This window comes from Lagenorhynchus albirostris, chromosome 11, assembly GCF_949774975.1.
Source record: "Lagenorhynchus albirostris chromosome 11, mLagAlb1.1, whole genome shotgun sequence".
In the NCBI taxonomy this organism is placed as follows: Eukaryota; Metazoa; Chordata; class Mammalia; order Artiodactyla; family Delphinidae; genus Lagenorhynchus; species Lagenorhynchus albirostris.
In genome coordinates, this window is record NC_083105.1 from 78,638,804 (window position 1) to 78,657,595 (window position 18,792).

Here is an 18,792-nt window from a genome sequence, read left to right on the forward strand (position 1 = left end):
TCTTTGGAGATAGACATTTGGAGACCTGTAGGGTTAGACATGGGAAGGAGAAGAGTTACCTCACCACCATATCATCCCTTTTTCTTTGCCTCAGCATGGACTTCTTAGGCAGCATCCATAGTATCTCCATTTCCTCCTCTCACCTTTATCAAAATACTGAGGAAAAATTACTGACTGTGAGTATTCTGTCCGTGTGTGTGTGTGTGTGTGTGTGTGTGTGTGTGTGTGTGTTTTAACTTTACCTTTAGAGAGAAAAGGAACACAGTGAAAAAGGGACAGGGCAGAAGAGATTACCTGTTTCAACTTCCCTTCTGTTTTCATTATTCCTATCAGCAAACTTTCTTTAAAGCACCTAGGCTTCAGTGATATCCCTCAGGGACAGGAGCATAGGGAAGTATTGGGAGACTTGGCCTTGTTTTGTGGAGAAATACCCTGTTCAGAAATAGACTGGTGGAAATGGACAACAAGGGAGGGAACTCACTGGGGCCCTAGGAGTGGGAAGGTTCAGAGAGGAGATGAGTGAAGAAATATGTAACAGGGTCTCTCAGCCTGAGAAATAGCTTCAAGGTTCACAGATATCCCTCTACTTGCAACCTCATGCACAGACTATAGAAATCCTCACCAGTGACTTGGAGCTGGGGGCAGGGTCCCTGACTCCCAGTGCCAATTGAGAGGAAGCATGGAGCTACCAAAAGGCCAGATCTCGTGCTCCCAGCCACAGGGAGAAGAGGTGTATTTTTGGTATTCTAACATCATCTACAAAGTAAGAAGAGGATTAGATTCTTTGTAATATGACATATTTCAGAAACTTTATGAGAGTTAAGAAAGTTTTAGATCTCAGTCCTTCTAGACCTGCCCATATACATTCTAGTATGTTAAGTAAAAATATTAGTTACATCTTTTTTTTTTTTTTTTGCCACGTGATGTGGCTTGTGGGATCTCAGTTCCCTGACCAGGGATCGAACCCAGGCCCTCGGCAGTGACAGCCCGGAGCACAAGCCACTGGACCGCCAGGGAATTCCCTAGTTACATTTCTTTTATAGTTATACATTATCTTTTTAAATATATGTGCTATAAAGTAGACTTTGAAATCCAAATTTGGTCTAATGGTGATTCACATTATAGCTTTGCATGAAGCAGATGCACTTATTTCACTGGAAATTCTCTGAATTATTTAGGCCATAATTAATTGGATTTTTGTAATCTGGAGGCAGTAATAAAATAATTGAATCTCAAATCTGTTAAAATTATTTTTGCTTATGTACCATTCTCCGTATAACTGGCCAGAGTAAAATGATCTGGAATAGCTTTCATATTTTTTCTTTTTGTCCAGTAAAACCGGAAACAAAGGCTATATGAAGTAATTGGTAAATATAATGGCAGTGATACTCTGAACACAGCCAAGAGTTTACACCTTAAACAGGGCAGGATAGGCTTTAGATAAGAGCTCTGTAGAATTATCAGACCATTGAATGGATTAGTTTCCCTACTTTGTGTCTCATTTCTGTAAGAGGGATATTCAGCGTCATTTGTAAAATTTATGCTTGCTTTTCTAAATGGGGAGATATTTGTGTCACTTGGAGTAAGTAGTCTAATACTACCCTACCCTGCTACTACTCTAATTAGTAGTTGTTATTCCCCTGACCCAGAAAGAGGAAGCTTGTAGTATATATTCAATGAGTGAGGTCTGCTTCTCCACTTCTTTCATGTTAGTCCCAGTTGTAACAATATTGCCTCCCAGGAGTATGCAGTAACCTGGAGGAGTGCACTGACTTGTGTGCCCACTGGGGCACCCTCAACCAAGGGCTTTGCACACTGGGTGTATTTTGGGGGCCTGTTCAGAGGTCTATTTTGGGTCATCTATCCCTGATGATAGATGGATGTCCATTCACGGTTCTGGCTGTCCCTAAAGATCCAAATAACTTCCATCGTGATTTCAGGGGGCCCTTAGCCATTTATAATGAGTCAGTTCCTTTATTCCTTCAGTTCAGGAGTTCCATAGGTAGCTTTCCCAGCCCTGTTATTGTTGTTTTGTGGAGGGAGAGCATAGAAAATTTCTACAAACCTTGTTTGGGATCTAGAACTCTCACAATATCTGTGGATAGATAAATAGCATCCCAAAGTAGAAGCTTATCCTGTGCTACTCTCTTGGGATCGTTCAGACCTTTGAGATGTGGATAGGAATGTTCCCTGGCTATTCGGACCCTACAGTCATCATTATTTGGCTCTTTAAAGGAAAGACTCTGACATCTCTAAGACATACAGAAGTTTACACACCCTTCAAAGCTTCAAAGCACCCTTACAGAGCTCTAGTGTGAATTTTTTAATACCCTGTGTCCTCATTGTAGTAAATTTTCCCCAAGACTTGATACTTCTTAGTCAATGGTACATAAGAGGATAGTTGACTAATGGAATCTCTGTAGCGAGCAAACTTGAGCTTGTGTTTGCATAGCTTATTTCTCTTAACTGTTACCCTGTACCAAAATAATGAGAGTTGCCATTTTGCTGGAAGTTGTTACTGTGGGGCCTAGCCTCATCTTTGGTGAAGACAGTGCTATAGGTATTAAGAGGAACACAACTGTTAGTTATATTTATGAGACTTGGAGGAGCACAGACAAGCTTCTGATTAAAATAGTGAGCAAACAGCAATGACAGAAAATAATTTATCAGCTGCTTATGCCAGCAAATTAATGGAAAGATATTAAAGAAAAGAGTGCCTACATGAAGCAGTGGAAAAATGGATTAGAATGTAAATAGATTACAACACTTAATCTTCTTAAATTAGTAATATATTTCAAAGTATAAATTATTCTGTGAGAAATCAGAATGGTGTCCAAAACTAGTTTCTTACTACAATATGAATCCACAGTCATTTGGAACAAAATGCCACACTTGATGTGTTTTATTACTTTTAATCATTTGGATGGATTAACAGTGAGATATCTGTGTTAGCCTTTACAAAAGGTAGACTACTTATAAGATTGGATATAATATATGTTTTTGTCCTTACATTAAATATTGGAATGTAATTTTTAAAAACAGACTTGATTTTTGGAACAGTTTTAGATTTACAGAAAAATGGAGAAGATAATAAGAGAGTTCCCATATACACCCCACCACACCTCCCTCCATGCACAGTTTTCCCTGTCATTAACATCCTAGGGTAGTATGATGCTTGTGTTGCAGTTAATGGATCAATATGATACATTATTGTTAACTAAAGTCTGTACTCCATTCAGATTTCTTTTTGTTTACTTAATGTCCTTTCTCTGTTGGAGGAACCCATCCAGTATACTACATTACATTCAGTTGTCTTGTCTCCTTAGACTCCTCTCGGCTATGACAGTTTCTCAGACCTTACTTGTTTTTGATGACCTTGACAGTTTTGACAAGTATTCGTCAGGTATATTGTAGGTTGCTCCTCTTGAAATTTGTATTATGTTTCTCTACTGATTAGGCTGGGGTTATAGGATCACATAGTAGGACTATGTTTAGCCTTGTAAGAAACTGCAAACTGTCTTTCCTAAGTGGCTGTACCTTTTTGCATTACCACCACCAATTTACGAGAGTTCTGTCTCTTTGCATACTTGTCAGCATTTGGTATAGTCAGTTTTTTGGACTTCAGCCATCCTGATAGGTTTGCAGAAATTGGGGTGCAATTTCCATAGTTGGTCATTTAGTCTTACTACCATATTTTATTATATCTGACTATAGAAACATTGGCTTTCTCCTGATATTTCTCTTTAAATTAGCATTAAGAAAAGTGTGTACTTTTTCCCATATGAATAACTGTTACAGATGTTTCAATAGCATTTCGCTTATTACATTAAAATACAATTACCTATTTTCTTTCCTTTCTTATTACTAATAGCTTATAAGCTACGTACTATTAGTGTTAAGCTGTGTTCCGTTGATGTTAATGTCTCATGTTTAATTGCTTTTGTTTAATTTTTTAATTCTCATTTTCCATTCTTCACAGTCATTTTTGCTTTTTTGTTTGTGTTTCTTTGTTCATAAAGCTTTTTTGTTTCTGTTACATTATGTAGTTTTGTACCAATGGCTAGAAGCAGATCGTCATGGCAAGAGCCAAGGTGCTGCAAATACGACTTCAGGTAAAAATAAAAATAAAAGTTGAGGTGTTAGAAATTATTATTTTAATTCATCCCAAGCCCATCAAATTGCTTCTTTATTCACTTTTGTTTAGGCAAAAAAAAGGTATTATTTTGTATTTCTGTTCTTTCATTTGCATCTTAATTTTTGTAAAGACCTCATTTGCTTCAAGCCTTGAAGAAATTATTTATTCATTAGTGTTTAAGCTCTCTTGGCAGATATGTCCTATTTTCTTAGGAGAAAAGTCTTCATTGTAGCTTAAGGTCAGTAGGAGGTTACTTGGCAATATTACTTGAAATTAAGTCCACTTGTAGTTGTCATGGGGGAATATTAATATTTGCACAAATTTATAATCCTTGTTTATTTCAGGATAATGTTTAAAAGGTGGATTTTAAGTTAAGTAAAGCATACTTATGTAATTTCCATTTCCTGGGAATCCAAATTCTTAGACTGATTCATTTTTCCTGCTAAGTCCTAGCAATAAATTCTGTTAGAGGTTTATGGGTTCAAAGTGCAAAGGTTAGGTTGCTGCTCTGTCTCACACCTCCAAAAGGCATCTCCAAGATTCTCTTCTTTGACTGCTACTAGTAGGAATAGCTGCATTTACTCACTTCTGAATCCTTAACAGTGTTATCAGAATTATCACTCAGATTTTCTCCAAATTTTCTTCAAAATAATATTTGCCAAGACAGCTGTGTATATAGCAATGATCTTACCCCCTTCTAAAGCAGTCTCATAAGAAGTGATGGTGGTGGTGGTGGTTCTGTTTTTCTTTTGTTAGATTTGTATTTCTGTTTCGTGGGTTTTTGTTTTTGTGAAATTCTTCTTCCCTGGAGGTGGTTTTCCTTCTTTCTCTTCTGGTTGATTCATTGTGCTTCAAGAGGGTGTGGTGTTCCTTCCTTAACAGGACAATTATATTGAAAATGGCAGTATCATGACTTTTCTGATTTATTTCCTGACGCATTAGTAACTTGATATATGAATGAAGATAATGTTACTATTTTAACCAAACTGAGGCAGGAATTCATTAAAAGGTAAGTTGCAAGGAGTTATATCCTGCATTATATGCTGTTTCTTCTGCTCCTGCGGTATTTCATATTTTATTTACATTTGTGAATGATAAAATAAGCATTTTTGGTATTTGAGGGTGGGCGAAGGAGAGGGTTTCTTGATGGCTGGGTATTATCTGAGGATATCCCGTTGCTGTGTCACTAGCACAGTCAGCAGCATAAACCTTAGAACCAGGAGAGAATTTTTGTTTTTCTTTTTCTCTGACTTGAAGTGAAAAGTAACCTTTCTTTTTTTAATGAAGAAGTAAATAATCTAAAAATTCTTAGCATTTGCATGAAAATCTAGTACCAGCTTAAAGGTACCATTTACCCTTTCTGAAATCAACCGTTAGCCCTCACTCCTTTCTTCAGAGTAGTGACCCATGGATGGTTTCACATTTTCCATTGACTTTCCCATACCCTAGAGGCATGGTGCAGAAATTGATAAACTTTCCTTAGGGGTGCATTTGACAGTTTCTCTTCTAGAAGTGAAAGCTCTCTATCTCTTAGAAGATGGAAATATGAGGTAGAAAGACATAGAGATGAAGTGCTTGCCTAAATAAGTAAGAGGAATCCAAAGGAAAATGATCATTAGCCAAGGGCTGAAATTAGAAGTAAACGGTTAGTTGTTGCAGTAAATCTATTTAAATTATGTGCCTTTATTCAAAAACGCTCCTGTGTATTTTATATTGCAGTCTCCAACAAGATTTTATAGTGTGGCTTTTCCCTCCTTCTGTGATCTGATAAGTTTTGCACTGAAAGGTGTTTTAGTATATGTCTTTTATATTTTTACCAGAGTTGGAAACTGAGTCTAACTAGGTGTCCAAATATGACTCATGAATTGCTTTATGATATTTTTATTTGTACAGATACTGGTAGGTGGCATTTATCTTGATACATCAGCTTGTGTTTTGTACTTACTTAGAACTTAACAAGTAGAAAGAACACAGGAGACAGAATGGTATTGCTCCCAAGGTCTTCTAATTCCTTAATCTCAACTTTCTGACACTGAGAATTTGAGATCCATCCATATGAAAATATTTTGTGAAAGTAAGGCATTTGGAGGTAACAGGTCCCATGGGTGTTAATTTAGTCAAGGACATAAAGAGCTAACAATTATTACTGAATTTTCTTATATATAATAATCAAAGGATAGTCTTTTTACCTTTCCAGAATTTTAACAGGTGATAAAATTGGCTTAGAATAGCTTGTTTCTTTTCAGAGGTTAGTGTGCTTAATGTGTTCTGTCTGCTAAACCAGACAACTCAGTAATGATGTTTCTGATTCTATTAATAATGTTACTTGTAAAAGCATGGAGATGCAGTCAAATTTACCAGAGATTTTTGTGGGAACTCAAGCAAAGTTGCCTCCTTTGGGCACTGCAGCATTAAGTCTATCCATGTACAAAATTTCAGGATCTTAAGAAGTATAATTAGCTTAATTTGAGATGTTTCTTTAGTGAGTTAAATGTTTCCAAATAGATTTTTTTTTTTTTTTTTTGGTCACCACATGTTGAAATGAGGACAGTAATTAGGTTACAGCAAGGATTATTTTAGCATGTCTTGATTTTTAGTATCAGTTGTGTAGCCAGGATTTTAAAATTCAGATTCTGAACTTTTAAATGCAGATCTCTTATTAACAGTTCCTTTTCAGTTGTCCATTGAAAAATTTACAACTGAGACTATTAGAGGTAGAAATTGAATCAGATTTCAACATTATCAGTCAGTATATATACAAAATAAAAATAAAACTATGACATGCTTTTGAAAAAATTCTAGATATTAACTAATTACTAATTATCTGTTGTAGGTGAAAATTTTGACCAGAGTCCTTTGAGAAGAACATTCAAATCCAAAGTTCTGGCCCACTATCCTCAGAATATAGAATGGAACCCTTTCGATCAAGATGCAGTAAACATGGTATGTGTTTGTTTTTTTTTTTTTTTCCTCTTCAGCCTTCTTTTTATTTTAAGATGACAATAGTGACTATATTTTGAATGTCTACATTATTTCATTTAATTTAACCCTTTAAATAAAAAATTCTTTAAGATATAGTATCCTCATTTTACAGATGTAGAAAATGAAGCTCAGAGAGGTTAAGTAACTTGCCTAAGGTCCCCATAGCTAATAAGTGTATATAACAGACCCTCAAAGCCCACTTTCTTTTCCGGCTATTAAGCTGTGTGGTGAATTTGTATTACTTAATACATAGATACTTTGGTAACAGTGATATCATTTTCTTGGCCTGAAGTGGAGCCTCATGGAAGGAGCATGATTACAGTTTTCATATTTCAAGGAATGTTTTATGATGGGTCTTTAATTTATCATATTCACAAAGTAAGGTAGGAAAGGAACTTCAATGCATCATTTAGACGTTAGTAGGAATTTGTTTATAAGGAATTTAAATTAATGTAATGAGTTACCAGTGGTGATTGTAAGTCCCTTTAGAGGTTCTTAAAAATACAGTAGGTCATAATTTTCAGGTCATTTAGGAAGGGTCCTTCTTAGAGGCCTGCATGATATTTTGTTCCTCCATGATCTCTGTGATTATAAAAATCAGGGGCCCCCAAAGTGAGTAAATCAGGCACGATAGGCACAGAAGTGATTAAAAGTGGACAGGGACTTTCCCGACGGTCCAGTGGTTAAGACTCCACACAGGGGGTGTGGGTTCCATCCCTGGTCAGGGAACTAAGATCCCGCATGCCATGCAGCGCGGCCAGAAAAGAAAAAAAGGAAGGTGGAGTGAGACACATAGTTGTGGTTCTTTTTGAGTATTTTAAAGGTGGAGCCAAAAGACCCCATTATGATGTGATACTGTAAGGGAAGAAAATTAATATTTAGTAGTAGATGCCTGCTAGATACGTCATGAATGTTACTTTCACATACATGCTTACATGTACCCAGTGAGGATTCTTATTCATATTTTACAGAGGTTAAGTTTACTTGCCCAGAGTTATACAGGGAGTCTCAGAGGTTAAATCCAGATCATTTTTACTCTCTAGCTCACTTTTTTCCCACCTGCATGCTGCCTCCCCCAAAGAAAAGCTATGTAACTTGGTTTTGACATGCCCCAAAATGATATGGGTCACATTGGATCCTTTGCAGTATTTCTCTTATCACAGTAAACCCATTCCAGTCTGGACTTATTCCAAGGATGGAATAGCATGGTACTTTTTCTAAGGACAGATGTCTAAGGCACTTGGCAGTTCGACTTTGATTCTTTACAGAGCACAGTGTACTTATTTCTCTTGACTGTTACCCTATACCAAAATAATGAGTTGCCATTTTGCTGGAAGTTGTTACTGTGGGGCCTAGCCTCATCTTTGGTGAAGACAGTGCTATAGGTATTAAGAGGAACACAACTGTTAGTTATATTTATGAGACTTGGAGGAGCACAGACAAGCTTCTGATTAAAATAGTGAGCAAACAGCAATGACAGAAAATAATTTATCAGCTGCTTATGCCAGCAAATTAATGGAAAGATATTAAAGAAAAGAGTGCCTACATGAAGCAGTGGAAAAATGGATTAGAATGTAAATAGATTACAACACTTAATCTTCTTAAATTAGTAATATATTTCAAAGTATAAATTATTCTGTGAGAAATCAGAATGGTGTCCAAAACTAGTTTCTTACTACAATATGAATCCACAGTCATTTGGAACAAAATGCCACACTTGATGTGTTTTATTACTTTTAATCATTTGGATGGATTAACAGTGAGATATCTGTGTTAGCCTTTACCTCTATCTGCATAACATTCATCTCTAAAGCAATTATCAGCTTCCTTGATCTGTCTTTGATATTTTCTTTACCTCTTCTCTCTGAGTTATTTTACGGAAGCAGAAAACATTTCCCTCTGAAGAATAGACACGTAGGCTTGTGTTTCGACGCTTAAGCACCATACAACATTTTGTTTATTGCTGCAAATCTAAAGGGATTTGCTGGTACTCCTTGAAAATCTCTGAAAAGCATCGCATTAAACTAGTCTGCATTTGGGTCATAGATTTACTTCCCTTAATTTCCTCTTTGATTTATTAGTAAGTACATTTGTATGAAGCTATAATTTATTCCTACCTAAAGGTATAAAGCTTTGTTCTTGCCTTTAGCAAAACCCCACTCCAATAAATTATTGCCTTCTGTAATATCACTCATTCTGCTAACAAAGTGGAGCTTTGGATAAGGGTCATGAATTTCATACAAATTAAGTACCCCAAAGCAATGAAACTTGCTAAATAAAAAAAAATTCCATGTATAAGAGTGCAGTGCATTTATAACAGAAAATAGTTATGTGACATTTGAAATTGCTTCTGAATTAATTGCTTTTATTCTCTTTTGGTTGTGGATTCCCAGATTTTTGTGGGGAAAAAAATGGAAGTATCATAAAACAGAGAGAACAAAACAAGTCATATACCCATCACCCAGAACTAACATGTCAACATTTGACAGATTTGCTTCAGAGTCATACCTTTCCTCTTAAATGAAACAAAACATTGCAAATGGAGCTGAAGTTCCCCTGTCTTCCCCCCACACCCCACCGCCCCCATTTCAGATCTCTTTAAGGAAATCTGCATATTGGCATCCATGACCGTCTATGTAATGTTCTAATTAGATGGAGCTTATCCTTAAGAATGTAGAGAACCTAGGAACTGTTAGGAAGAAAATACGGTTAATACTTTTTAAAGCAAGTTTTATGAAATATAAAGATTCTTTTTTGTATATATGTCCTAAATGAAACATCTGATATATGATATTTCAGGTAACTAAAGAGTAATGACTATTATATAGCTCTTTATAATCTGTAAAGCTCTAAGTTTACAATTTACTATTTGATCACAAAGAAGCGTGGAGTGGAATGATGAGTGAAGAGTAAAGGGTAAAGGGTTGGCTGGAAAATACCTATTTAGAGATCCGTCTTGCAAAATGCAAGGAAAAAGAGCACTATATACTTTTGACAGACTCAGGAAGCACTTGAATTTGAAATGGATAACCCTTAGTTACATTAATAGATCTGACATTGGAATGAAAGTAAGCCCTCATTTTGACCCAGCTTTAAGTTCATGTCTCACAATAAAATCAAAGGAATGGGGGCTTTAATCCAGCCATTACTGGGGGAGCCCACTTGTTTTCTTAACATCACAGCTAGAATATTTCACCGGCATCTCAAACTCAGCATGCCCAAAACTGAATTCACAGTCTTCCCACCAATCTTGGTCAGTGAATGGTACAACCATCTACCTAGGTGCCTAAGCCAAAAATCTAGCATCATGCATGAAAGTTCCCACTTTCTCACCCTCTCCCATATGCAATCAGTTATCATCTACTTCTCTGCGCTTCTACATACCCGCCTTAGTGCAAACCAGCAAGCTCTCTTACCTGGATTCCTGCAATAGCTGTCTAACTGGCCTCCTGCCCCTGTCCTTTCTGTTCTTCACACTACAGCTTCTGCTTCTGCTTTCACCTCTCTTTGGAAGGCTCTTCCACTTCTCCTTCCCCTAGTGAATTCTTCATATTGACCCTTCAGATTTCATTGTAAACATGATTTCCTCAGAGAAGCCATCTCTAACCACCACCTTCCATCACCCTTCCAGCATTCAGCCAGGTCCCCTTAGGTTCTCTTGGCACCTTGTACCTTTTTGTAGCACTGTTACAGTTGCAATTAATTAATTATGTAGCTGGTTGTCTACTCCCTGTCTCCTGCTATAAAGTAAGTACCATTAGGACAGGAACACTCTCTTTTATTCATTGCTATATCCCTAGCTTTGCACATAGTAGAGGTTCTAATCATTGAATAAATGAAGGTCTATATGCTTGCTTACAGTACTTCCATTCCCTGTCTTTGTTCAGGTGTCACCTCCACTGCAAAACCATCTCTTAAGCAGGAATGGTTAGGTGCTCTGTCTTCTCTATTCCTATAATACTTTGAACACACTCTGTAGCGGTATTGGTTACATTATTTTGTAACTGCTGGTTTATATGCCTTTCTTTCCTATTAGGCTAGAAGCTCCCAGAAGTAAGGGGTGATTTTCATATTTGTGTTTTGAGTTATCAAGATCTAATGCAATACATGACATGAAATAAATGTTTATTAAATGAAGAAAGGAAAGAGAGAGGGAAAGAAGGAAGCAAGAAAGGAAGGACAAGCTGACTCATTGAGAGTTTTATTTGTATAGTAAGAGAGAAGGAGTGGGATTAATAGAACTATAGAAAATGGAAAAAAGAATTGTTAAAATTCTAGCCACACTGCCTAAAAGAGTCCAGAGAGATAATAAGGACATTTGGTCACTCAAACCAGGAGAGGTACACAGCATTGTGAGCCCAATTTGGCTAGAGTAATCTGATTGCCAGCGACAATCTGGTCAGCAGTGACAACTCTAAATTTTTAGTTGTTGTGGGAGAGTAGGGTGGGGAGGGATATTGTTGGTAGACAGCAATATCAGGGGCTAAAAGATGTTGTTGAATGCCATGGTGAGCAAATCTTGACTTACAGTTTAGGATTATGAAAAATAAACTTGACAAATCATATGATTCTCACTTTTAAAAATGAAAAAGCAATAGCATTTTCCAATTTATGGTTCCAAGATTAGAAATATAATTCTTAGTTTTGTTGATATGTAGAAAGAGAATTTAATAATTCTTACATCTGTTATCTGTAACATAGAAAGTCATTCTTCATTTTGAGCACAACTTTTGGCAGGCTCTTCCTGTAGATGTTTGAATGCATGCTGACGAAAACTACAGATCCTTCAGGGAATATTTGGCAGCTGTTCAAAAACAGTTTGAGCTGGAATTTTGTGGTTTATGATGTCAGGAAACCCTGTCAATTAAATGAAGTCTTTATGTTGACTTTGGAGATCACTGTGTTTCTGTGTGCCTATTTGATGTAAAAAGAGAGCTACAGATTGAATGAAGAGATGAACTAAATCTGATCCTGTACCCCGAGCTGTTGTTTTTGATTGTTTTCTTGTTCATTCATTTATTCATTCAGTCAGTCAACAAATACTTCTGTGTGCCATGCACTATGCTGTGCAGGTTTGAGCTTAGCCTGGAGCAAGACTGATTCAGGTCATCCTTCCTACAATCTTTATTGACTATAGTAAATGTGTCAGATGAGTTTTCATTCATAATCAGTAGAAGATCTCATTGACTTGTTATGGTGAAAGCAGCTTTAATTATGAAGGCCTCTTTATGAAAATATTCTGCCATGGCCTTTTATTCCCAAGATTAGGAATAAGCAAAATTTCCCCCAACAGATCGAGGTATTCATGTGTGTTACCTAAATCTATATCTTATTTTGCCCAAATGTACACAGTAATTTAATTTTTGTCAACGTACATATATAATAATAATTAAGTAAAGCTACCGTAGCTCTTTCCACTTCTTATATTCAGTGATATGAAATATAAAGACATTTTCACTGGGATACTTAGCTGAGCTTCACAATTTTTGCTTTTTATCTTTATCAGTCACCATTTACTATGGCCCCAAATAGTGTATTGTTCCATGTGTGGTACTCTTGAATCGTTAAGGCTATTACGAGTCCTTGAGTAGTTTTCAATCTAGAGATGAAACAAAATTTGAGAAACTACTGTGTGTCATTATACAGTGTACGTATGTATACTATGGTGCAAGATTTTAACTACTTCATTCAACAGAGACTTTTTAGAGGAGAAGTGACATTTTAACGGCATTTATAGGATGAAAACACTATTTTTTATGGAAAAATAAAGGAAGTCCTCTTTAAGGTAGTATTTATATGGACACTTACAGGAAGTAAGGGAGTGTTTTGGGTATATATAGCTCTATAACAAACCATCCCAATGTTACTTAAGTGGCTTAAAACATAGGCTGGCAGGGGTTTTTTTTCCACAAAGGGCCAGATGGTAAATAGTTGAGCGTTGTGGGCCATGCAGTCTCTGTTGCAGTTATTCAGCTCTGCTGTTGTAGTGCAAAAGCAGCTGTGTAGACAGTGCTTAAATGGAGGAGCGTGATTGTGTTCCAATAAAATTTTATTTTCAAAAACAAGTGGCAGATTGGATTTGACCTCAGGGCTGTAGTCTCTTGATTTAAAACAACAAAATCATCGTTTTGCTTACAGATCTGCAGTTTGAGTAGGCTTTGGCAGGGTAGCCCCTTTGCTCTACTGGATGTGAGTTAGGGTGGTTCCAGGCCGAGGACTGGGATTGTCTGAAGGCCCCCAGCAGAGTAGGTGAGCTGAAGAGCAGGTTTCAGTTCCCCAGAACCTCACATTCTGTCTTCTGGGCTTTTGCACGTGCCCTCTCTGCCTTCTCTTCTCTCACTAACACCTATACACACCTATACTTATCCTCAGGCCTCCGCTTGGGCTTCCTTCATTTTTTCCCCTGGTGGCTTCCTCTTTTCTCATTTATGTCCTCCTGCTGTGTTTTTTCCTAGCAGCCTATATTTACCCTATCGTAGCACTTCCAATACTTTATAATTTTTTTTTAATAATTTTTTAATCATCTGTCCTCCTTACTGGACTGGAAGCTTCAGAGGAGCAGGAACTGTGTCTTTCTCACCATTGTATCACCATCACAGGGCCTAGCTCAGAAAGGCACTTAATAAGTGTTTGTTCACAGTTCGGATGAAGGACATGTAACTCTTAAGTGAATTACATCTTTTTGGTAATGTGGGGATTTGGGAGAACTTCTAAGTTTTACACCAGATCGACTATTAAATCTGAAAAAAAATGTCATAATGTATGGTAAAATTATTTCTATGCAGAAAGTATATTGTAATACAAAAGTAGAAAGGAATAATAGAAAAGTTAATAATGATCATTATTTTAGGATAGTTGAATTACAAGTCCTGTTTTCCTTAGTGTATTTCACATTTTCTGTAATTTGTTTAAAATGTTTTAAAGACTTGATTTTATTTTCTTGTGCTTTGTAAGTATCTTAAATATAGCATCTTTAATTCCTCATGTAATTTTATTCCCAAGTTTGACTCAATCCTGGGTAGTTCCCAAGACCTGGGACATGGTCTCTGCTGGAAATAATCTAAAATGTCTTGTTTCTGCCCTTCTGCTTCAGTAAATAAAAAATCATTTAATTTTCAAAGCTTATTTTCCTAAGGATAATATTGTTCAAAATGATACAAAAATGATACTGTTGTTTTTATTATTCTATGTTTAACTTCTTTTCCATTTATCAAATGAGCCTTCACCTGTCTGTATTCCTCTGAGACATTATCAACATTACTCTAAAAATAGTCCTTAAATACTAAATATTTGTGAAGTGCCCTTGCATATTTTGTCTTCAAGTCACTGATGCAGCAAATGTTGTAGATAAAGAAACCGAGGCTCAGAGAAGTTACATGACTTACTGAAGGTCACAAGCTCAGATGGAGCTTCACAAACATTTTTTTCTGGTTTGAAGTTGTTTGTGTACTGCCTTCTGATGCTTTTCTTCTCCTTCCTCCACAGTTGTGCATGCCTAAAGGACTATCTTTCAGAACACAAACTGACAATAAAGACCCTCAGTTCCACTCATTTATAATTACCCGGGAAGATGGTTCTCGTACCTACGGTTTTGTTCTCACTTTTTATGAAGAAGTTACAAGTAAGCAAATCTGCACAGCAATGCAGACGCTCTACCAGATGCACAACGCAGAGCATTACAGCAGCTTGTACGCGTCATCCTCCTGCAGCATGGACTCACTGGCAAGCAGTATTGACGAGGGAGATACAACTTCCCTTTTGAAACTCCAGCGATACAACTCTTATGACATCAGCAGAGACACCCTGTATGTTTCAAAAAGTATATGTTTGATCACACCGCTGCCTTTCATGCAGGCCTGCAAGAAATTCCTTATTCAGCTTTACAAGGCAGTTACCTCACAGCAGCCACCACCCTTGCCGCTTGAGAGCTACATCCATAATATTCTCTATGAGGTGCCCCTTCCTCCTCCAGGGAGATCACTGAAATTTTATGGTGTTTATGAACCCGTCATCTGTCAGAGGCCGGGCCCCAGTGAACTTCCTCTCTCCGATTACCCGCTCCGAGAGGTCTTCGAGCTCCTGGGCCTGGAGAACTTGGTACAGGTGTTTACCTGTGTTCTTTTAGAGATGCAGATCCTTCTCTACTCACAAGGTAGGTCTGCCCTAGCTTTTAGGTCTCCCAAAAGCAAGTACTTATGCTCTCAACTACTGGGGTATATTACTAGAACCAAATAATTAATGGTCCAAAGTCTCTTCTGTCTCGTGGAAAGGAGAGGGTTTTAGGTAGGACCAGAGGCTGAGAGGTTACTTCTCTTTTGGATGGCAGTGGCTGTAGAGAAAAAAAGGGAAGGAATATAAAAGCATTAACTTGGCTGACTTGAGTGTATTTGTTTTTTAATGGAAGTAGCCCTTTTTTCCCCTGATAATAAACATAATCATCATAAAAGAAACATATTTCTTTTTATAATGAAAGTGAGAGAATCCTCTTACTACCGGGAACATGTAGACTTCTTATTTTTTTACAGGTTAGTAAAAGTTCACATCAAGACTCAGCTGACATTGGAAAGGGTTAAACGAAATCGTTGACTCTGCGGTTTCCTAAGGCGATCAACTTTGGATGGGTTGATTTCATGTAGTGAGAGAAAGGGGTACAGGCGTGTGGAACAGACACGATTCTCCTAGGTCTAATAATTCCACCAAAATTATGTGGAGGTTTTTTGTTTTGTTTTTAATCCCAAAGGAAGTTATCTTTGTGATATTTTTCATTCAAAATTCTCCCAAAACATACTTACAAAACTAGCAGAATTTGGGTTTTATTTTACCAGTGCATCTGTGATGACTAACTTTGAGCCTAGACTAGAGCACTGGTTCTAGTCTGAACGTGAATTTGCAGAGGAAATAGAGATGCTGTGGGTTTTTTGTTTGTTTGCTTTTGTTTTTTTGTGGTACGCGGGCCTCTCACTGTTGTGGCCTCTCCTGTTGCAGAGCACAGGCTCCGGACGCGCAGACTCAGCGGCCATGGCTCACGGGCCCAGCCGCTCTGTGGCATGTGGGATCTTCCCGGACCGGGGCACGAACCTGTGTCCCCTGCATCGGCAGGCAGACTCTTAACCACTGTGCCACCAGGGAAGCCCGAGATGCTGTGTTTTAATGGATAGTGAATTGAAGGAAAATATAAAATGGTACCTGTGCCTTGATGGGTCTTTTGAAAAATGTGGCACAAATATTGGGTTAGCATTTTGCTAACTTGTACTTAGGCTGACGGAATTGTAGTGCAGTCTCCTGACTGTTGCTGTCAAGCTTATTTTACCAGTTTCCTTTTTTTCTTTTCTATTTTAAATTATAAATGAGGCTGAGCCAAGTAGGCTATATTTGTACTTCCCCATCTTGTGTGTATGTTGACACTGTTTGTGTGTTGACAGCCCTTCATGAGGTTGTATTTTCTTCAGTTTATCCTACATAACGTTCTCTGATAATGTGTTCCAGTGACTCAATTTTTGTTGTCAGGAAGTTCTTCTCTAATGACTAATCTAAATTCTTTCCTGTCCTCGTGCTCTCACTTTCTTAGTGCTGGTCATTACCACAGATCACATCCTTTTGTATCTGAAAGATTTAATGTTAAGTAATCCTTTCTTCTTTTCTGCGTCTTCCTGTCTTGCTTTTTTCCCTGAAGGAGATAGGGGTTGGAGAGTTGCTTGTTGGGGCAGGGGCTTGAAGCTTAATACCCTCAGGTATATTAGCTTATTAGTAAAAAGAATTTAAATCCTAGATTTTCAAGAGATCTTCCCAGTCATTTAGTTCCGTTTCCTAATGTTCTGCCTAGAGAAGCAATTTGGGGCAGAAAGAATATTGGTTTTTGAAGTGATAACAATCATGGGTTCAAATCTCTGTTCTGTCACTTACTATCTGTAACCTTGGACAAGTTACATAATCTTCCTGAGTGTCAATCAGTTCATCTTTATGGGGATAACAGGTTTTTTCCTTCTTCTCTCACTGATTTATTGTGAGAAAGTAAGAAACCTGTGCTGACTAAATGATAGCCCATGTTGTTGTAATTATTATCAGTTTTATTAGCCCTACATAATCCTCTATAAAATTATGCACATCTTAAGTTGTGAGGATCTGACATATTATTGCATTCAAAGTATAACTTTGTTAAATTAAATAGTCAAGGCATTTGTTTCAGGGTTGAGAACTTAATAAATGTTCTCTTATACTGAATGTCATGCTTCTTAAAGAAAAAAGCCCTTAGTTATCACACTTCCTGTTTTAAATAGCACTTTATGTCTCTGTGCTCGTGGTCTGTCTTGAGCTCTCATCTTTCTTCTCAGCTAGATTAGCTTGTCGCATTTAGTTTATGGAGTCTGTTGAAAAGTTATAGTTAATTAATATCTACGTATTAATTTCAGTTTCAAATTAAGAAGACTGAATATTTATGAGCATGTTTTTGTACTCAAATGAGTATTTTTTGGTAACTTGGTCTTTTATGCTGAACACAAGAGTGAATCTTGAGATTGTAGAACTCTCATCATACATATATTTTTAAAGTGTCATACAAAAAGAAGGCTCATAAAGTAATTTTCTAATCATTCACAGAAATCACTCTATATTAGGAATTGTACTATTAAAGTGCCTTGTACATTTTGGTCTTTTTGCCCCCTGCATTTAATCCTCTCAACAATGAGTTAGTACTGCACATGCTTTTATGAAGGAGGAAATTGACGCTCAGGGAAGCTTAGTAACTTACCCAAGATCACACAGCTATTAGGTAACGTGGTGGAGCTGAGAATGGGCTTGGATCGGTCTTTATCCAGAACACTTACCCATATGTTAGCTGTATTGGACACTGCACTTAACCTTTCCTTATCTGTCTCAGTATTTATTTTAAAATTATAAACTCACCTCTGAGGGTCTTTTGTAAAGGTACCATGTTAAATAATTGTAGATTATCTGTGTAAATGCAAATTTTAACAATGGCAACTGTCTCTCCCATTAGAGAAAGAAGGGAATGAATTAAGTGTTGTTATATTGATTTGTACTCTGGTGCCATTCTTCATTTCTCCTGACTGTGTTAAGGGGTTTTAATAACATCTGACACTTCATTTCTTGTTCACTAATGCCATAAAATTTAAAAACATTGCAAGTCTTGAACAATTACCATGAAAACCCAAAAAGAATAAAAGTAGATGGATTTCAGTGATGAAAATGTCCTTCTAGACTGATTTGAAATTCTTGTCCACAGCCCTTTTTTTTCTTTATTTTTAAAAAAATGCTGCTGCACACATTCCTGGGCCCTGTTTGTTTGTTTGTTGGCTGCGTTGGTCTTAGTTGCAGCATGTGAGATCTTCGTTGCGCACGTGGGCTCCTCTCTAGTTGCGGCACGTGGGCTTCTTTCTAGTTGTGGCATGCGGTTTTTCTCTCTCTAGTTGTGGCATGTGGGCTCCAGGGTGCGTAGGCTCTGTAGTTGTGGTGCATGGGCTCTGTAGTTTGCAGCACGCAGCTCTCTAGTTGAGGCGCCTGGGCTCAGTAGTTGTGGTGTGCGGGCTCAGTTGCCCTGCAGCATGGATCGAACCTGAGTCCCCCCTGCATTGGAAGGCGGATTCTTTACAACTGGACCACCAGGGAAGTCCCCCACAGCCCATTTAAATCTATCCAGTCTGGGGACTTCTCCAGTG

General features: G+C 37.4%; 1 protein-coding gene across 2 annotated transcripts in view; it reads left to right on the forward strand.

Moving 5' to 3' along the window:
* Positions 1-18,792, forward strand: part of DENND5B (DENN domain containing 5B) — a 205,946-nt gene that overhangs the window by 94,380 nt on the left and 92,774 nt on the right. Inside the window, exons 2-4 of one of the 2 annotated variants that reach the window (XM_060166609.1) lie at positions 4,047-4,112; positions 6,969-7,078; positions 14,603-15,269. In XM_060166609.1, the coding sequence (XP_060022592.1) occupies positions 4,047-4,112; positions 6,969-7,078; positions 14,603-15,269 (843 nt within the window). The remainder of the gene's footprint in view (positions 1-4,046; positions 4,113-6,968; positions 7,079-14,602; positions 15,270-18,792) is intronic. The other variant, XM_060166610.1, reaches the window with a different exon arrangement.